Source organism: Otolemur garnettii, unplaced genomic scaffold (assembly GCF_000181295.1).
Source record: "Otolemur garnettii isolate 467f Iridium unplaced genomic scaffold, OtoGar3 scaffold00019, whole genome shotgun sequence".
Taxonomy (NCBI): Eukaryota; Metazoa; Chordata; class Mammalia; order Primates; family Galagidae; genus Otolemur; species Otolemur garnettii.
In genome coordinates this window covers 15,741,170-15,763,247 of record NW_003852414.1, presented here as the reverse complement: position 1 = coordinate 15,763,247, position 22,078 = coordinate 15,741,170, and the positions used below count along the sequence as shown (strand labels likewise).

Genomic DNA, 22,078 nt, shown 5'->3' with positions numbered 1-22,078 from the left:
TGACCCGTCCAGCCTCCCTGGGCTGCCCCCCTCCCTGCCTGCACACATCGAGGACAGCACTGAACATGCTGGGTGGTCATCACCTGTGCTGCCTCCCACCCTCTAAACAGGGGGCTCCTTGAGAGGGAGGGGACAGTGCTTCTTTGGGACCATGATCACAGATCCTGCCACTCCAGCTAAGCAGAGCAGGTCCTCAGAAAATCTCCAGAAATTAGATGACTGATGTGCTTTGCCACAAACGCTGCTGAGCTGAGCATAGCACCTGCTCCTTACAGAAAGCAGGATGTTTGTACCCAAATCCAATTAGGTACCACCTGCATATCTACCCTCTCAGTGCTCAGGCTCTAAGATAAGAGCACACGGTCTCCCGCAGCATAAATACCTGCTCAATGGATGAATGAAGCCATTAATAACCTTTGACTGTGAGCTGGAGCCGGTGCTGTGCTGGGAAGAATATTTTCAACAGAAAAGAAAAATCACTGTTTGGAGTCGGGGTAGAATTGTTTGGATACAAATTCATTCTTTTCTTAGGGGACTAGCTCTTTTTTTTTTTTTTTTTTGAGACAGAGCCTCAAGCTGTCCCCCTGGGTAGAGTGCTATGGCATTACAGCTCACAGCAACCTCCAACTCCTGGGCTCAAGCGAGTCTCCTGCCTCCGCCTCCCAAGTAGCTGGGACCACAGGCGCCCGCCACAACGCCCGGCTATTTTTTGGTTGCAGCCATCATTGTTGTTTTGGCGGGTCCGGGCTGGGGATTCGAACCCGCCACCTTAGGTGTATGTGGCTGGCGCCTTAGCCGGCTGAGCTATAGGCGCCGAGCCTAGGGGACTAGCTCTTAATAAAACTCATGGTGAGTGAGGATGCCGCACTTGTTGCTTGGACCTTTCTGAGAGTGCAGAATGACCCTGAACATGAACTACAGACAGTGGGAATGAAGAGTGACTCAGTGGTGCCTGGCAGCGCAGGGAGGGTGAGGATGGACACACATACACACACACACAGACCCACGCAGAGGGAAGAAAGCTGGGAGCTGAGCACCAGGGGCTGTCTGTGTTGATTAACTCCAACTTGGGCAAAGTAAATAATGGGGTCCCAGTGTACTTTTGGTGGTGTGGTTGATGGTATCACTTGGAACATGACAGGGCTGCTTTCCAAAGGCTGGTACCAGAGACATAGCTTTGTCCTTTAAAGCTGGACAGACTCTGTAACCCACCTACGCAGGCTGGGGCAACTCGAACCTTCCCACGCTGAAGAAAGCTCTCCTGGGGGGGTGTCTTTACAGTATGGGCCTGTGGGCCCCCGGGGCAGCCTGCTGGACCCCTCCTGCCCTCCAGGTGTGGTTTGGTCTGTGTTCCTTGCTGCTTCTGAACACCTGACATTGCTACATGTGATGTCACAGGCTGAAGGCACTCAGAGATCTCCTGGGTGGTCCCTGCATCTCAGATAATGTGCGGCTTTCAAGTTAAGTCCTATCAGCCCCATGTCTGTCCCCAAAAGCCTGTCATTAGTGACTTCTCACTTGGCCTTCCTCTGGCCAGGCCTGGAAAAGAACACCCCTGTTTCTCCACCCGCAGCCTAAATCCCACAAGGACAAAGAACACGGGAGGAAGCCTGCAGCTGTGGGGCCTGGGAAGTTACAACCCCTGTGTGTCCCCGTTTCTCTGTCTGTAAAGTGTGAATGTTATTGTCCTACATGATATTAACAGTCCTGTGAAATCCTACACACGAAGCTGCTCAAACCCAGCACATCCTAATAGCTTGATAATTTGCTAAACCTCTTTGATTTTGTTAAGCTTGATATAATGTTCTCCACATCCCAGGGACTTACATCTGGCTGGCTCTTCTCTGTCTTAAATAAACAGCGTTTTAAACTTGACTTGAGGTGCTCAGATCATGGGAAAAACATGCAGGGAATCTGACGGAGAACTTTGCACACCTTGCGTCCCACCTCAGAATATTGTTGATAACTATATTGACTACCTAAAGAGACTTTTCTTCTTAAAAACTTGGTGCTCTTAAATCTTCTATATATCCAAACAACCTTTACTTCTAAGAATGTTGATTATACAATTGGTGAGTCATTCTTGTCTTACCCACCATTCTGATGTCTTACCTTCATCCAAATCAAGGGGAAAAAAGCATTCAGGGCACATAGGCACAGCTCTATGAACTGAATTCTTTCTGCAATCCCAGATGCTGAAACCACCTGCTATAACCCCAAAGATCACTTTTACAGTATTAGCCACTGAAATGACCTGCTGTGACTCTAAGAGCAGTTTTATTTACTGCTATCACTCACAAATCAGCTCCCAGAAGCTTCCCTGGTACCACTGACCTTACTTTCAAAACAGTGCGTAAATTTCTCTTTCTAATAAGACCTTCAAACTTCTCTTTGTTCTTCAGACATAGTGAAGACCACCCTGGCCTGTGTGTGTACTCCAAATTGCCATCTTGTGATCCCTAAATAAAACATCTAATTTAGAGATTTGTCCCTATATTTTATTTTGATTTCGACATATTTGGTGTCAGAGGTGGGGTCTGAAGCAGTCTCACCTTGGCAAGATGGGCAGGTTCCGGAATTTCAGTGTGAGGTTCTCACAGATTGGCATCCTTAGTCCCCCAATTTCCACAGGTTGCCTCTTTGCTTTCTGGGGAGTCTCTCTTTGATTAAACTCCAATGCTTCCTTTGGGTGGAGTTTGATTTTATGTGGAAATTGGTCCTGGTTATGAGATCTCCTGTGTTAGAAGGATTTTTTTTTTCCCTCCTGGTTTTAAGCTCTGGTTACAGGGAATTTTCCCTATTGGAGAAGGCTTATCGTCCTTCTTGGTAAGTACATACTTTATTTTCCAATTCATTTGCGTGCTTAAGAGTTTAATTTGGCTTTTGTGGATTCGGCATTAAACAGAATCACCTAGATCGATTTATTTACAAATGGGCTCTCAAACTCAAAGGCAAGCCAAGGTAGTGGCCCTCTTCTGGGACCCCAGCTGGTAACATGTTCACACATTATGAGAATCATTCAAACAATCTGTTTTTCTTTCAACTACAAGACCGCAGCTATAAAATCATACAGTCCAAATAGGATGCCCAGCTCAATTGGTATCTTGAGGCTGCAAAACCCATTCACGACTCAAAAATTGCCTCCCTGAAAAGCACTGTCTCCAAGCTGGCTGAGGCTCTTTCTGCTCCAAAGCCTTTCCCCCCCCTCCCTAAACCTCTTCCTCTCTATCCCTCTCTAAGCTAAACACTTTTTCTAAAACTCTTCAGCTATTCTGGAGCACTGACAGTTTAAGCCAAAGACCCTTAGAAACCAGAAGATACAAAAGAAAATCATTTTGACTTCTGTACTATTTATTAAAAGCGAAAGATAAAATTCCCATATAAAAGACACCCTCCCGATACTGGAAGGAAAAGCAGCCCTCTCATCTTCAAAAAAAGGAATCGAGACCAGGAGAATACCGTACAGACTCTTTGCGACGCCTCCCATCATTCGGTGACACTTTCAGTTACCAATTCTTTGTCCAGTCCAGCACATTGATAACAGATTCAAACTGCTTCACCCCAGTTTGGTTCACAGGCTTCCTAAGATTATCTACTGGGGCAAATTCAAAAAAAAATCTGAAAGGTTAGCTTTATCTCATTTTGTCACACATATAATTTGAATCCAACTATCTTCTTGTAAAGCAGTGAGTTTATAATTACCAGGTTGTACTCATAGCTAAATTTTTAATGAAAACAGTAAGGTCCTTGTTTTCCTTTGTACGTTTTTAATTTTTTATGTCTATGTATGTATATGATTTTTTTTTTCTACAGAAATAGATTTGAAAGCTCCAATGATTTGACACAAAAGGAAAGATGAAGCACTTAAATATTATGTCGAAGGTCTGAGGCTGGGTGCAGTGATTCACTCTTGGAATCCCAGCGCTTTAGGAGGCTGAAGTGGGAGAATTGCTTGATGCCAGGAGATTGAGACCAGCCCGGGCAACACAGCAAGACTCTGTCTCTATAAAAAACAAAATTTAAAAAATTAGCCAGATGGAGTATCACACGCCTGTAGTTCCAGCTGCTGCTGGGGAAGCTGAGGCAGGAGAATTGCTGGAACCCAAGAGTTCAAGGTTACAGTAAGCTATGATTAGGTGACTGTACTCCAGCCTGGGCAACAGAGAGAGGCTGTCCAAAAAATACAAATAAAGGAAAAAGGACTCAAAAGAAAAAAAAAAGGACTTATAGGACTGAAGACTAGAACTTAGGAAAATGATGAACTTCCTAGCAAGTTGTAGGTTTATGAAGGATGGGCTTGGTAAAAAAAAAAAAACATTTTATATGTGATCAGGTTAGCTGAGACTGGAAGGGAAACGTTTCTTAGTTTTTCTAAAAATTGAACCTTGCTTCAGAGGCGCACTGACACAGGACTAGGGTCTGGTCCTCCGTGTTCAAAACAGCAAGGTCTTCTTAGAATGTTGACCTGTTCTTAGAAAACAAAACTTGCAAGAGGTTTTGGCTCTAACTCTGAAATTTGTTTCTTTACATTTTCAACCGTCTTCTGAACTGCAGCTTTTTCCTGTGTTACGATTTCTACCTAATTACAAGTTGTCTTCTTCGTTTTAAATGATAACTACATTTCTCGAGATAAGGTTTTCTCCTTAAAGCTTTTCTGATTCACATCTCGAGGTTTTGGCTTCTTGTCCATCTTACTACACGTGACTCACCGGTCACGGATCATTGCCCTCTGCTCTTCTTCCTTCTCTCCTTGAAAAGGTACAACTTGGCTGGGCACAGTGGGTCACACCTGTAATCCCAGCACTCTGGGAGGCCGAGGTGAGGGGACTGCTTGAGCTCAGGAGTTGGAGACCAGCCTGAGCAAGAGTGAGACCCACATCTCTAAAATAAGTAGCGAGGCACTGTAGTGTCTGAGTGGTCCTGGCTACTCCGGAGTCTGAGGCAAGAGGAGTCCAAAAGTTTGTGGTTGCCGTGAGCTGTGACACCACAGCACTCTACTGAAGGTGACAGCATTTTCTCCTCTAGAACTCTTGACTTTCTTTGACATGTCTAAATTGTTCTACGAAACCAGATAATCTCGTGTGCCTTCCATCCCCTGGTCAAAGCGCTCCATTTTCCTTCTGTGGTGTGGTATACATGCATCATGGACCAACTCTTCCAGGGTCTGAGCCAAACAGGCTTCCTATAAACAGAAAAAAGCATTCTACAAAGAGCTCTTTTCTTGACTTTTTAAGTAATTGGCCTGCAAAGCAGAAATTTTGTCTTTTAATATAGTTTTTTTATATGTTGTATTGTTTTTGTGAGTTTTTGACTATTTGAAACAACTAAGTCATCTCTAATACAGTTCCAAGTTACCTGCTTTTTTTTTTCTTTCTCAACTAGGTAACCTTTTATATTTGCTTTTGAAGTCTTTCAGTTATCACTTTGATTTAGAAATTCTTCTCTGTATTTATTTATTTATTTTTGCAGTTTTTGGCTGGGGCTGGGTTTGAACCCACCACCTCTGGCATATGGGGCCAGCACCCAACTCCTTTGAGCCACAGGCACAGCCCTGAGATTCTTCCTTGTATTTTGACTTTTACGTTTCCACGCATCAGCTTCTTATATTTAAAACCCACCCACAAATGCACATACACTAGCATAAATCTCTCAGAGCCCACACATAGCATGCCCTCAGAATATACAAATATGTACTTTATCACAAAACTTCCTGCATGCAATATGTTTAAGGGCACCTTAAATGATATTTAGTAACAGAGTTATCAAAGCATCACCACGACCCAGTTTTAGAACATGTCCATCATCCCCTAAAGGTCCCCTTGTACCCACTTGCAGTAAATCCAAATTCTTTTTTTTTTTAAAGTCATATACACATAGATCATGAATACATTTATGCATATGTGGGGTACAATGTGCCTATTTTTTTATACAATTTGGAGTGTTTACATCAAACTAATTAATATAGCTTTCATCCTATTAACTTGATTATTGTATTAAGACATTTATGTTCTATATTTGATAGATCTGACTTGTACCCTTGCAATATGCTCCATAGGTGTGTTCCCACCACCATTTACTCTCCCTCTATCAAACCTCCTCCCTCCCCTCCCTTCCCACTCCATTTCTCTCCTTCATCTCGGGCTATAGTTGTGCTCTATTTTTCATAAGAAAGTGTAAATAAATATAAATTGGTTTCATAGAAGTACTGAGTACATTGGATACTTTTTCTTCCATTCTTGAGATACTTTACTTAGGAGAATATGTTCCAGGTCCATCCATGTAAACATAAAAGAGGGAAAGTCTCCATCTCTTTTTAAGGCTGCATAGTATTTCATGGTATACCACGATTTATTAATCCATTCATGGGTTGATGGGCACTTGGGCTTCTTCTATGATTTGGCTATTATAAATTGAGCTGAAATGAATAATCTGGTGCAAATATCTTTTCTTCAAAGTGAAGTAAATCCAAATTCCACCCCATAGCCTTGAGCAGTCACTGGTCTGATTTTTGTGTCTTATAGAACATTTTGTGTCCAGCTTCTTACATTTAGAACAGTGATGTTCAACCACGCCACAGCACACTGGTGTGCCATGAGAGGATCTTAGGTATGCCACAAAAACTTCTGAATATCATTAATTAACTTATTTTCAAAAGAAGTTCAATGCCCAGTAAGTATATTCTTTTTTACTCTTTTTTCTATGAACATACTTCAAGTGTGGCACGGAAATTTAACTACAGGTTCAAGTGCACTGTGAGATAAAGAAAGGTTGAAAAACACTGCCTTAAAATCATGTTTTTAAGGTTCTTCTGTTTGTAGATATTATAGCATGTATCAATATTTCATTCCTTTTTATTGTTGAATAGTATTTCATCTATAATATGCCACATTTTGTTTATCTGTGCACCACCTGATTGATGTCTGGATTGTTTTCACTGTTTGGCTCTTATGAATAATGTTGCTGTGAGCTGTTCATCTACAGGTCATACATGTGGGCATATGCTTTTAATTATCTTAGGTAGATACCTAGGAGTGAAATTCACAGATCGCATGAAAAGTTTAACGTTTTAAGAAACTGCCAAACTCTTTTCCAAGGTAGTTTCACTTGGGCCGCCCCATGAGTGTCTGATTTGGTGCCAGCAACCTCTAAGCGTCATCTCCTACCTGTGCCTGTCCCCTACTGTGCAAACCTAACAAGACTCACTCCATGTCCACCTGCTAGTGTGTCAGTTTAAGATCCCTCAGGGGAGGGGCAGATGAGCTGAAGCCTGCTACCAACTGCAGAGCTATCACTGGGAGGTGTGCTTAGGCTCATCCCCCAAGAGGAAATGGCTCATCAGGACTCTAATAGCATCAAAATATCTGTGCAGCTTTTCCAGCAAAGGGCAGGATCACAAGTGTGTTTTCCTGAGTCTAAATAATGTAGGTGTTTGTATAATACAGACTCAACACTCCCTAGAACCATGTGGATCTCGCAATAAGCAAAGAAAGAACTTAAACTAGTTTCTCATGCTAAGACATCAGGTTGTCACTCCACCAGCTTACAGCTGTTTGAAGCAGGGGGGACGTTACTATAGGATTCAGGATGGCAATGCCCGATGCTTTCATAACAGTAAGAAATAGGAAATTACTCCTCAAGTGTTAGAGGCAAAAGGATACCAATTTTTAGTCATTTTTGTAATAATTTATCACATGTAAAACTTCACCTCAAAGTCTTAAGGCTAATCAGGGACTCATAAAGAGTTTACAAATCTCCTATTCACTCGCTGTAGTCTTTCTGTGTTCCAACGTTCTGGAAAAACGTCTTCTCTGCTCCTACTGCAGAACTTCCCTGCCTGTGTGTTTAATAAACCTTTCTGTGATTAACCAAAGGGCTGTTGTCATGAGCTTCAGAGCTACAACCTAACCTTGGGAGGGAGCTTCTCCATGTCATCCCTGTTGCTGCGAAAGCCATTATTAGAAGTATGAAACAGTGTCACATTGTGGTTTTGGTTTGCATTTCTCTAATGACTAATGATGCTAAACATTGTTCCATGTGCTTATTAACCACCTGCATATTTTCTTTGGAGAAGTGCCTTTTCACATCTTCTCCCCATTTTTAAACTGAGTTTTCTTCCTGTTATTGAATTGTTAGAGCTCTTTACATAGTCTAGATACAAGTCTTTTATCAGATATATGATTTACAAACATTTTCTCCCAGTCTATGACGTATCTTTTTATGTTCTTAATGGTGTATGCTGAAGAATAAAATTTTTAACCTTGGTAAAATGCAATGTAGTTTTTGATTTTATTGATTTGCATTTTAGTGATTATGTTTTTGGTGCTGAACTCCACCTGATTCAAAGTTTTAAAATTATTCTCCTCTGTTTTCTTCTAGAAGCTTTGAGGATATAGCTTTAAAATCTATGATCCATGCTGAGATAATTTTGTGTATGTGTTGTGAGAGATAAGACTTTACCCTCATCTTTTGCAAGTAGAGAACCATTGTGCCAGCAGCATTTGTTGAAAGGACTATCCTCACTCCACCATCTGGAAGTCTCACCTCCAAATTTGTTAATTAAATTCATTAAATTTTATTTGAAAGGATCTGTCACACTCAATAAGATCACATTTAGGAAAAAGAAAACTTACCTAAAAGTTACATATTTGAAATTATCCCCAAAGAGCAGCTTTACTCTAATTTTTATTGTTTTTATAGTAAAAATGATATAAAACAATCCGTTAAATGTGATACATTTCTCATTTTCCAAAAGAAATACTCTTAAAGAAAATGAAGTATACAAAATTTGGTAAAAAGCAATTATTTTTCAGGTTATTACAGCTTTTTTTAAGAAATTAGCACGAAGGCTTGGCACCTGTGGCTCAAGTGGCTAAGGCGCCAGCCACATACACCTGAGCTGGCTGGTTCAAATCCAGCCCCAGCCTGCCAAACAACAATAACATCTGCAACGAAAAAATAGTTGGGCATTGTGGCAGGTGCCTGTAGTCCCAGGTACTTGGGAGGTGGAGGCAGGAGAATGCTTTGAGCCTAGGAGTTGGAGGTTGCTGTGAGCTGTGATGCTACAGCACTCTACCCAGCATGACAGCTTAAGGCTCTGTCTCAAAAAAAAAAGAAAAAGAAACCATCCAAAGTTTGTAGGTATGAGTAGTAATACATTATAAAATCAAAAAATTTCTGTAAAGACATCCTAGCTTAGAATATGCCTTTTTTTGTTTCAAATAATCTTCCAGGCTCAGCGCTCATAACTCAGTGGTTAGGGCACTGGCCACATGTGCTCAAACCCAGTGCACAACTGCTAAACAACAATGACAAGTGCAACAAAAAAATAGCTGAGCGTTGTGGAGGGCGCCTATAGTCCCAGCTACTTAGGAGGCTGAGGCAAGAGAATCACTTAAGCCCAAGAGTTTGAGGTTGCTATGAGCTGTGATGCCACAGCACTTTACTGAGGGCAAGCTACTGAGACAAAAATAATAAAGTAAAATAATAATAATAATCTTCCAGTTGCAGCCCAACATAAACCTCACTAACACCAAGTTTTTGCTTTGGAGATGCATTTTTAAAAAATTATTACGTATCTAAATTACATTTCTATACAAAGTTTCCACGGATGTGTGGCTTCTCAAAGACTGTTCAAAACCCCAGGAATGTTAACACTGACTGAGAAGATAAAGTGATAACTAATCCCTAAATGTTTTATTTAAAAAAAACCTCTCCTGGGCGGCGCCTGTGGTTCAAAGGAGTAGGGTGCTGGCCCCATATGCCGGAGGTGGTGGGTTCAAACCCAGCCCCGGCCAAAAACTGTAATAAATAAATAAATAAATAAGTAAACAAACCTCTCCTATATAGCAATATCATGAGACTTCATGACTACTTACTCAATTCCTTTCTTAGTGGGCATTCTCTCTTTTAAGAAATGATTACTGATAGGAGTTTTCAACCTTCCATATTTAATTCATCCTCTTCCAATTATAAAAATTTATATATATTCATCAGCACACAATCATAAACTCCAGTTTTGTTCTCACTGGTATTTTACCATGTCAATCTGACTACAAGTGATTTTACAATACAGCAAGGTAAAGAATATCTCCAAAAATCTAGTACAGTTATAAAAAGAAGGCAATAGGGTTCATTTCCAACCAGCGGGAGCTCTGGATTATAATGGAGGTACAGTGGTACAAGAGCCAAGGTCCAGACCTCACAGAACTACACTCTATTGCATAAATAATATACAGGCTTCCCAGAAAACATATACACATTTTAAAAAAGGAAAAAAGAAACCGTGTTAAAATTGTAACACTCAATATACATTGATAACAAAAAAAATGAACACAAGTCACGTTTGACTCCTGCAATTACAAGAAGTGCTCAAAATATACTCTACAATACATAAATAACATCACTTGTGATGTGTATACATTTTTGGGGCACTCCTGCTATTCCCCAGACACAGAAAATATAAACAGTTTGCTATCTCCAAGGTGAATATGGTATGTTGGATGGATTTCCAGCTCAAAACCACAAAAATATGCTTATAAACTTAATATGCAATATGCTATGTGGACAAATATAGACATGGAGGATACAGGTGTTCTCCTGAAATAACAAAATATTGAGTGTACTGTAAAATACATACTATAGCATTTAAAGACCAAGCACTCTAAACACCAAGTCACACATCAATTGCAGAGTCAGGAAATAATGGGATAGAATCTCCAAAAAGAATATACAGACCGTGAATATTCTCTAAAGATTTCAACTGGGATTCCAGCACCCAGCAACAAACCTGCCAAATTAATGGTCTCTTTACAAACTCAATTTCTTGCAATGCTGTAGTTTTAAAATTATACATTGGAGGCATTCGGCCTATTTTACAATAACTAACCAGCAAGATAACAGAAATTATTTCACAATAACTGCAAAAGTACAGGTTGTGCCCTATAAAATTATCTTCAGAAATAATTCGTCCTGGGATATGAATGTTCCCAAGCATTACTGATTATTCACAGCGTGTACAAATCATTCTTAGTACTTGATGAAAAATAATAATTTTTTTTTTTAATCTCAAATTGCAGAAAAGATAGACTTAACCGCACTGGAAAAACTAACTTCCCAAGTATGGACATTTAAATAAATATACTAGAGCAACAGCCATCTTGGCACTGGCTAAGGAAACTAGAAATAAAAAAGAATTAATTCTTCTAGCTGCCTAAAGTACCAGAGGCTTCTTAAAGAGCATCTCCTCGTGCGTCCAAATGGGAGGTTATGGGATTCTTATCCACATAAACCACAGACCAGCTAAAGACAAGGAACTCTAAAAAGAATCACTGTAGCTGGCAGAAAAGGAGATATAGTTGTTTTCTTTTGGTTCTCCCCATATTCCTTCTGTTGTGTCCAAGCCTCTTGTATCATTATGATTAGCATGTAATTTTCCAAAATATTTATGTTTCTCCATAACCACCCCTGGAAGCCCTCCCACCAGGCAGTCAGGCTTTTTCCCTTCTTTCAAATTTATCCTAATGCCTGTTGGTCCAAGGAAAATGTCTATTAAGGGGACAATGAATTAATTCACAAGGCTAGACAGCACCGCAACGCTGAGACAGCCTTGATTTATGTGGCGTTGGAACCACCTTCCCTTTGACATGCGTGTGTGGACAGTACTGTCTGCCGCATGTTGTCCCCCAAGTCATAGAAAGAAACATCGCAGCCTCTTTGTTCAGAGAACTGCTATCAAGGAAGTCGCGGAGTTTTATGAGTGAGACAGAAAATAAAATGCCACCTCTAGTAACCTCCACGCTGATAGGTGGGCCATTCAGACACCATTTCTTCATGAACTCCTGCCCTCTCCCTCCACCTGCTGCACAAAGTAAGGAGAATAGAAAGGCCTTTCTTTACCCCCTGCAAGCTCTCCCTGGCTCTCCTGTCCACATGTAAATGCACCCCTCAAAGCCGAGGAGTGACAGAAGCTCCTACTTGGAAGCCCTCTCTGGGACAATTGTGCCCGACAGCTTTTCCAAACTGGAGCAGCCGGAGAGGTGACAACAGACTCAGAAAATGAAGGCAGTGAAAAATGCCCACCTGGGAAGATACAGTGAAACCCATTCCCAAACAAGGAAAACAAGGGGACCAGCAAGTGACAGCAGCACAAAAATGGAGGAAACATTCCTAAGTCCTAAAACAGGTTGCAATTAACACGGAAGTAGGAAGTACAAAAGAAAGGAAAAAGACAGATTCAAAGCTTCATTTCAAGACATTTCAGAAACCAGGCTCCAGCCAACTTTAAAGCATTCTGAATTTTTTAAAATCAGGACAAATATTAGTATCAAGACTTCAAAAAGCCAAAAAGCAAAGACACGGAAGTGAAAAAGCTTTTACTGTTCTCAGAAGGAAAATCCAAGGGCCTTCATCTATTTGGGGCACGAAGCAGAGAGGAATGAAGTAAGAGGTCGAAAAATCAGCTGCTCCTAGAGCTCGGGTGAGTTATACGGTCCCTTTTCCAAGCTCTAGTTCACATTCATCTCGAATTTCCTGCAGCCTGCAGTTATGATCCCAGTGCAAAAATGTCAACATTATTACATCTTCCAGTATGAGACAGTTGAGAGTAAACGGTGCCTGATCTCCCCTCATCTAGACTATTTACATTCTTAGGAGTGGACATACGTCTACATCAAATGACAAGTACACACTTGGATGGCAACAGATCAGCTGTTTCAGAAATTTGCCTGCTTCAGGAAAGAAATACCTTTAACAAGAGCGAATATGGCACCAACCGGAGGAATCACCAGCAATTTATGTAAATGTTCACTTCGGAAACAGAGCAGGTATAGGGAGAAAAACTAGAGAGGCATCAATTCTCTTCCCACTGTCTGCATTTCTTTGCCTACAAATGCAGGGCCTGCCCCAAGCAGAAAATTGGGTAGCTTCTCTCACTAGGGAGGCACCTGCTTTCCGGGGCTCCTTGGTTACCACTGGACTACATGATCATTCATTTCTCTCTTCCTACATGCTCTGGAGATTACCCTCGGATTATGTGTGGGTCATTATGCAAGTTTTTATGTACACAAACCCAAGAAATGTAAAATCCACATTGGGAACACATGAAGCCTTCCCAGCAACACTCATAAGCAGAGCAAAGTGAAACGTGCACAGGTGAATCAGAAAGGACACTGTTGACTCTGTCTCTTGGAAGTGAAATAATGGATCATAACACACTCTGTCTCAAAACTTTCATAGTGACCCACTTTATATTATATTATATTAATCACTGAAGAAATAAAAGGGAATGGGAAAGGGAACTGATCGATCATTGCACCCTGGGACATGAAAAGGGTGGTGGCTACCAGGAGAGCCCAGTGACCATGGCCCTCGAGGGTTTGAGGGGATACTTTCATGCACATTTCCTGGCAGCAGCAGCAGGCCTGGTGACCAGAATCATCCAGGAATGATGCATGTGCTTTTTTGACAGTCATGAAACCAAGACATGAGAGCAAGAGACAGCTTTGGGGCCTGGTCTCTAGAAACTCAAATTACTTAATTTCATTATGGTTATTTTATCCCAATTTCTTTAAATACCTCAAATTTTTAAAATTCAGAAATTTGTTGAAAGCCTATACGGCTCGGCCCCTCTGTTACCAAACGAAGAAAGTCTGGTCACCTGTCACTGTTAGCCAATATGCAGAGACGGGACAGGTCCACCAAACTTTATTTGGCAGAAGGCAGCGATTCTGGAGAACAGTGAGAGTAAGTAGCCTCTCCAAGACTGCTTTGCTCTTCCGTTTCCAAAAACCACAGTTTCACACATGAACGTTCAAAGCAAAAACCATGTTAACCCCCTTATCTTAAACAATAATTCACAAAACCTATGACCCCAAATAATACTCCAATTTAAAAGTTAATCTCCTAAATCCATTTCCCTAAACTACTCAAGATAAAACCTTTAGGTTAAAGCTGAATTTCCAAACTGCAAGAATGGGAGACAGGAAGTGAAGGTCACGTAGGACCTAAACCAGCCAGACCAGCTGTGTTGTCTCAGCCTTGGCCTGACCGCCTCCATCTCATCCTCACTGCCTGCACTCTCCTCTCCTCTGGCATAGGCTCGGAGAAGGGGAATCTTTAAGCCCCCCAGGGTGGGTGGCAAGAAGTCCTAAGGCATAATATCAGAGAAGGGACTTCTCTATGTGAGCAAAGAAATTGAAAAAAAAAATAGCAAAAATTAAAACTTCTGGAAAGATTCCATAATGTGGGAGGAGAACAGTGCTCTTAAATGCAGAGAAAAAAAATCATATTTTGGAAAACATTTACTAAGAGACACAGAGGAAATCTTTAGAAAGCATTTGCTTCATGTTCTCAGTGAAATATAAGGAAACGTGACATAAGAAATGGGAAAGGAAGATCTAAACGCTTCCTTAGACGCTTTCTGAGATGCAAACTCATCTGATATGGTGCAGGCTGAAAGAAGAAAAAATGTAAAGAATAAGAACGTAATTGATGTTCTCTTGTTAGGGCAAAACAGAAAACAATTACAGCAAAATAATTCAGTAACACAAAAGATAAATTTGAGAAGCCATCCCAGAGGGCAGAGGTAAAGGACAAGAAACATTAAAATATGAAAGAGAAATAAAGCTATTTACATGGGGAGGGTGGTGAGGAAGGGGCAGCATGAACGCTACAGAAGATGGAAAATGAGGATCTGCTTCAGAAAATCCAACCAGAATGGCTGGAACACAGAAGGTAACCAAAAAGATAATATTCCTTTCTTTTCCCTGAATTTGAAAGTAACCAGGCCAGGTGATTTAAAAGGCTGATAGACAAAATTAATCCGAAAAGATCTACTCTGTAGACATATCACTATGAATTTTTTAAATATAAAGAAAAGATGATGTCGGGTTTGAGTAAAACAATCCAATGAATTACTTGGGAAGAAATAAAAGTTAAGACTGCCTTTATTTTTCTTGCAGAGGCTTAAATGCCAGAAAATAAAGAAATAATGTCTACGAAACTTCTAAGAAGAAAGAAAAGGGGAGTTGTGATCCAGAACCCATGTATGAAAAATAAAAATTGTGTCCTCAAAATAAAAGTCATGAACCACAAAAAAAAAAAAAAAAAAAAAAAGATGTCCTTCAGGATCCAGTGACAGAAGGACTGTCACCCACATTTCAAAGCCACACACAGAAGACAACTTAGGCCAATGTACCATGAAATGAATGAAAACAAAGAACTGAAGAAATGGAAAGGGGATTTAAAATGACAAAAGTTCAAGTATTAGCAATTGAATTTAAATTATAGTTCTATGCTGTTAAGCCATAACTTGATTTAAATTAAAAATAATCCTCAAAGGAGAAATTATTTCATTAAATAATAATAACTTATTAAAAAGTTTGCCCCTGGCTCAGCACCTATAGCTCAAGTGGCTAAGGCGCCACCCACATACACCAGAGCTGGTGGGTTCCAATCCAGGCCAGGCCTGCCAAACAACAATGACAACTACAACCTAAAAATAGCCAGGCGTTGTGGTGGGTGCCTGTAGTTTCAGCTACGTGGGAGGCTGAGGCAAGAGAATCACTTAAGCCCAGGAGTTGGAGTTTGCTGTGATCTGTGACCCCACGACACTCTACCCAGGGTGACAGCTTGAGCTCTGTCTCAATGAAATAAAAAAATAAAAAGTTTGCCCCTTTTGCCACATGCCAAAAGAAATTCTAGATGGATAAACTTAATTAATATTCAAATTAGATATTTTTAATTGAGGGATGTACACTTATCTCAGAATAGTAGACACAAATAGATTCAAAAGCAGAATTGGGCTCAGCACCTGTAGCACAGAGGTTACAGCACCAGCCACATACACCAAAGCTGGCAGTTCAAACCCAACCCGCTCCAGCTAAACAACAATGACAAGTGTAAACAACAATAATTAAAAAAAAAAAATAGTGGCATTGTGTTGGGTGCCTATAGTCCCAGCTACTTGGGAGGCTGAGGCAAGAGAATTAATCACTTAAGCCCAAGAGTTTGAGGTTGCTGTGAGCTGTAAAGCCACAGCATTCTATGAAAGATAACAAAGTGAGACTCTGTCCGCCCCCCCCCAAAATAGCAGAATTGATAAAGAAAAGTAGATATGAGGAATATGACAACAGAAAGATTGAGAATGTCTGTTAATTAAACAACGACAAATACATACAAATGCTAACTAAACTATAAAATCAATTTAAATGTATAGTAAATAAATATATATAAACCTCTTATAAACTGATTTTAAAAATACAATTTTAATATACATAAATCTCTTGCAAATGGATAAAAATAGTACCTTAAAGAAAAGATAAACAAGGATATGAAAATTCAATTTAGAAAAGACAAAAATTTAAATGGCCAACAAGTATCTCTAAAATTAAACACAATGGTAAACAAATAAATACAAATTCCAGCATCAAGTTTTCATCCTTGGCACAAAACCAGAAAAAATGAAAAAACAATTACAATACACATTCTGGAAAGAGTTTGGGTTAATAGTCACTCTCTCATACCACTAAAAAGCAGATCAATTGGAACAACTAATGGGTTTAGTTAAGCAAGTTATAGCAACATTTTAAAACTTCATATACTCTTTAATGCAGTTCCTCCACTTCTAGGAATGTATCTGAACAGTCAGAAATGTGTGCAAGGCTCTAAAGTCATTTATATCACAGTATAAATCAAAATCAAAAGTAATAAATAACCCAAGTGTAAAAAATGGAAAGAATAAATAAATTAGGATACATCCATATATTCTACTACCATGCTCTAAAAATTATATTGCAGAAAAATGCTAATGGCACGGGATAAAGTTCAGATACGGAGTTTTTACAAAGTTAACAACCCAAATCAAAGTATATACAGGGAGATTACTAAATATATGCATATAAAAGATATTGAAAAGGTGACAAATATGAATGGATGTTGAAATGCCAAGGGAATTTCCCTCTGTTTGTGTTCACCTAAAAACATACAATAAAACACTGCCATTACGCTCTCTGAAATAATGTGAGTTGACATGTAACACAGTTGATGTCTGCACTCTGCCTAGCCCCAGGCCTCAAATAGGGTCAAGCAAAATCCTTCTGCAGGGAAAAAGGAAGGGGAGAGTAAGGTCATTAAGAAAAACAGCAGGCAAACCTCCCTAAGAAAATAGACCAGAGGAGATAAAGTCCCCACACCTCTGGTAAACTTAGAATCCAATGCTCCCAAATAGGCCAATGGAATAGACACCAACTAATAAGAACGTTCAAATAACAGTTGCTACTCTCAAGAAGTCTCATCCAGCCACAGTAGCCTGAATCATTGCCATGGATGGTTAAGCCAGAACAGACAATTGCTACCAAAGGTAGCAAATCACAGCCAGAACCTCCATAGCTCCTATGAGTAGACCCTAGAATTCCAGATCAGCTAGTTACATAGACTCGTACCAGTCATCTCATTAGCCTTCCAATAATCTGCTCTTCATTTCTAATGATTGAATCTTTGGGAACGCACAGCATTATGGAGGGGTTCTCCTAGATTTCTTTCATAATTAAAAATAAAATTAACATTATTTATGAAAAAAAGTTATATTAATATTTAAGAAAAAATACTCCAACCACTTGGAAATTTAAAGGTATTCTCCTAAACAACTATGGATATAAAAAAAAGTTTAAACGTAACTATAAACAATTTAGAATATAATATTTAAAATATAAACATTTTGTATGTAAACCTAAGAAATGAGTCCAAACCTGCATTAAAGGGAAAATTCATAGTATAAAATATTTTTATTCCAAAGAAAAGGGGAAAACTAATATAATGAGGCATTCACTTCAAGATCTTAATTTGGAGAAAAAAGGAATATTTTAAAAGGTAAAAGTAACACAAAGGCAATAGAACACAGAAATATACATGTATCTGAATTGAGAAATAAACCCAACAGCTGGCTGTTTGAAAATAAGCAAACCAACAAAAGATTTTGATAACTTGGTAGAAAGAAAAAGAATCCATTGTAATGGGGTCATATTTTTAAAACTATTAGTATACCTTTCTCTTTTGTCTTCCTGAGAACATGATCTTCCCCTAGCCAATTTGAAACACACATATTTTAGAGGGGAGTAGGAAGAGATTCTAACTTTTTCCTAAAAGAATACAAAAACAAAAAATAAGGTAGACTTTAGATGAGCAAGATAGAATTTGCTGCAGTCTCCAGGGAAGATTTCCAAATTCATCTCATTCTCCCGGTTCAGCACATTAAACACCTTATTTGGAAGGCATAGATCCTTGAGTTTTCACAATCCTTCTCTGGCCCCCACAATTTACCTAAAAGCTTGCATTAGGGCAAAAAAAATATGAAGCAGAGTAAAGCCTGAATTTTTCTGGAATCGAGTAAGTAGGGGGAGAAGACAGAGAAAGAAGAGGAAAGTTTTGGCTTGGGGAGAGAAAAGTGGGGACCGTGGCAAGGTAATAACAAGGGTAATAATAACAAGGATAGGGTATCTTTAAATTTCCAAGTGGTTGGAGTATTTTTCCTTAAATATTAATATAAACAGTAACAAGGTAGTAACAAGGCAATAATAACAATTTCCAGGATCCTAATCACCTCCTTCAATTGGGATTCTGGAGACTGAGCTCCTCTTTGATAGCCCCTGAAATAACTTAGAGTAGGGAGAGTCACCTTGATATCAGGTTTCCTGTACCAACCTCGGCTCTTATATATGCAGATGGGGCCCTGAAATAGCTAAAGGACTGGCCATGGAGAGTGAGGAAGTGTCTGGGTAGCAAGAGCTGAGCAAGAAAGTGTCATAGCAAATGTTGCATAGTAACAACCCAGGACAGGACCAAAGGAAAATCTCCCCCAGATCCCTGAGTGTGATCCCATCAGTGGGATATGATGTAAGGCCAAGACAGCCAGGGAAAACCAGTAGGTACAATGAACCACAAGCTACAGATCTCATAACTGGCCATCAACAGGGTGCTCAGCCACCAGACGGAAAAGGGACATCTCTCTGAAGATTAGGGGTGTTAAAGGATAGCATGACCAAGAGCCTCATCTCTTAGCTCTACCACCATATCATCTAAGACCCTCTCCCTCATAAACTTGGATGGCATTTAAATGAGAAAAGATGGTAGAAGCAATCTGTGAGGCTGTACATTTGTTCCCAGAGAGAATAAATATTGCCAGAAAGAGTTGCTTAAATTGTCACATCCAAGTTTTCACATGGATTGAACATTCTGATCACTCCCCCCATCTTTCCCAGCACCTGTGGAATGCTATAGAATGGGGAGTTTAAGAATGTGGGGTTCTGGATCCACACGGCCTACATTTGAATTCTGGCTCCACAATTTAACTCCCTGACTTTGGACCATACACTTGACCTCTTTGTGCCTCAATTTCCTCATCTATATATTTAGGATAATACTTAGTTGGGTTTTTTAAAAGATTAAATGAGTTAAATACAAAGTTCTTAGCTCAGTGCCTCGCCCATAGGAAGAGTTCATTCAGTGTGCCTCTCCTGGTCCCTCAGAACACCATTACCTGGGCTTATGCAGGAAGATCAGACTAGCTACAGAGGAAATTAAGAAATCACACCCAATAGTATGGTGCATTAAAATTCATACCTCTCTTCCAAAAATAATCTGTCATCAAGGGGACACAAAGTCTATCAGAAGACAAAGAGGCTTTTACGAACACAGCAGAATGGTATAAATTTCAAAAATGTAATAAAATAGGCTGCATTCAGAAAAAAATATGAATTACCTATATTAGCCCAAGAAGTATGCTGAGTAGAAAAGAAGTATGTCAAAGGAAACTGAAAAATTCATCAAAGGATTGCCTCCAAAAGGACCTGAGATCAAATCATTCAGGAGTACACTCTTTCAAACTTTCCCAAAGGGGCAATCCCAGAATGTATAATAGTCACAGGACTCAAGAAGAGATGGCCTGCTCCCCAGCTCCAGAAAACTAGGCTTCCTGTAGTGCACAAACCCGAGAAATCAATAAAACTATAGGCCAGTGTTTTTCTCAGAAGCATTTGTTACCCTAGGATTTCTTAGTGTCTCCGATATGGTGTGAAAATCCAGAGAGAGAGAAGTGGAAGACGGTTGGCCCTCACTTCAGGGATTCCTCCAGGCTTTTGCAGACCTTTCTTCAAGCAGTGCTGGAGCAACAAAAAAGACCGCCTTGAGTCCTATAACCCAAGAGTCAGGAATATACAGAAGACTGCACAGAGAAAAAGGGATCCACAAGAGATAAAAAGAGGAAAAGAGGCAGCGTACAAAATTGCAATAATAACAGCCATGCCGAGGCAGGAAGCAAGACTTTGTTCTAGTGAAAACATAAATGGATTCAACCCTTCAAAGCAGCAATTGGTGATGTGACTTTGAATCTAAAAAGTGCATACCCTTTGACTTAACAATAACTCAACTTCCGTTGGTCTGTCCTGGGTAATTAATTGGAAATGAAGACAAAGATGTATGTACAAGGCTAGACTTAATAGAATTATGAATAACACACACCGAAGCAAAAAGTGGAAACAAGCTAAATGATTAAAAATGGAAACAGTTGAAAGGATATAATAAAACAAGCAACAATCAAAAGCCATGTTTTGGAAAAAGAAATTTAATGCTGGTATAGGTCTAAGTTTGTTTTTGTTTTTGTTTTTTAGGGGAAAAGGCAGAATACAAACCAACAAAGTATAATGTTAACTATTTTTTTTTTTTCAAATATCTGTGTAAAGGAAAGCGTACTGGAAACATATAGATCAAAACCAAGCTGAATATGGTCACCGGGAGGTAGAACCCTGAGTGAATATTACTTTCTTTTTTATATGTCTCCATGGTCTAACTTTCCACACAGCGCTGTATTCACTTCTACAATCAGAGAAGAATTATAAAAACCAAATATTTACTGCACATGGACACACAGTCATACGAATGATAAAGGAAAATGTTAAGTCGCCATTGGCGAAGAACAAAAACAGTCATAGCACACGGAGGAATTTGAATTCCCCAAACCCGAGTCCTCCTAACGCTGGTGTACTTTAAAGCATAGAAAACAAAAAGCAAACCAACCAAATCTCTCCATAAAGACAGGCTGAGCGGCTTTGGGGGTTCAACACATCGGTATCCAGAGACAAACTCAGCACCCACATTTTAAGAGCAGCTGTTGTACACTCTCCCTTGGTTCAAAGAACGGCACATCGAGGAAGAGGAAGGAGCTTTAAAAGGTTGATGGAGTGGGAAGGGTGGCCCCACCTCTTTCTCTCTCTCTTTCTCAATTGTGTAATTGTGTCGTCGCGTCCTCCCAGGCTGCCTCCTGGACGCTGGTCCAGCCCGTGCAGCCCTGGGTCCCCGAGCCCCCGCCCACCGCCTCACCGCGGTACCTGTTCGTGGTGCGCGGGGCCAGCGTTGCCGGGCTCCGGAGGGTCCTCAGTGCTGCGGGGGTGCTGCGGGTGGCCTCCCTGCTGTCCTCCGCCAAGAGCCTGCACAGCCAGAGAGAAAACTTAAGTTGCTACGCCGCGCGGGAACCCTGGCTGGCAGGCTGAGCATCGCGCGTCAAGCCGGGCGTAACGGGACACCCTAGCTCTCGCTCCCCGGCTCCGGGGCTGAGTCCTAACCTCGGGTTGAAAGAGCCTTAGTGACCGAATGGAGAGCCCGGGATCCTGCTGAAACACCCGACGGCAGGTCCCGCTACACAGTTTCCTCGCCCACAGCGACGCGCACTGGAGCCCTCGCAACCCTGACCGGTCCCTGTCCACTACAGCCCCTGCCCGCCGCTCCAAGTGTCACCTCTCTCCGCCATCCCCCCGCCCCTACCCCACCCTTGGGCCGCTGCCGCCCGTCCGCTTGTCCCCCAATGGGTCCCTCAGTCCGCGCGTCCAAGTCCAGGCGACCTGCGGCTGGGACCCCCGGGGCGCACCCCGGGGCGCACGGAGGTGCGGGGCGGTGAGGGACGCCCGGCGGCCGGGGATTACCTGGAACGGGCGGGCGCGTAGCTCGGGCACCACAGTAGGCGCAGCAGAAGCAGCAGCAGCAGCAGGCTGGCGAGCAGGGCGAGCAGCGCGCCCCCCGGCCGCATCCTGAG

The 22,078-nt window shown here is 41.0% G+C and overlaps 1 protein-coding gene across 1 annotated transcript in view; it reads right to left on the bottom strand.

Annotated features, from left to right (window-relative positions):
* The window catches only part of ST8SIA6 (ST8 alpha-N-acetyl-neuraminide alpha-2,8-sialyltransferase 6), a 94,893-nt gene extending 72,821 nt beyond the window's left edge, over window positions 1–22,072 (bottom strand). Inside the window, exons 1-2 of the mRNA XM_003786783.2 lie at window positions 21,969–22,072; window positions 21,378–21,476 (exon numbers count right to left, since the gene is read on the bottom strand). Of these exons, the coding sequence (XP_003786831.1) occupies window positions 21,378–21,476; window positions 21,969–22,072 (203 nt within the window). The remainder of the gene's footprint in view (window positions 1–21,377; window positions 21,477–21,968) is intronic.
* Between the last annotated feature and the right edge of the window lie 6 nt (window positions 22,073–22,078).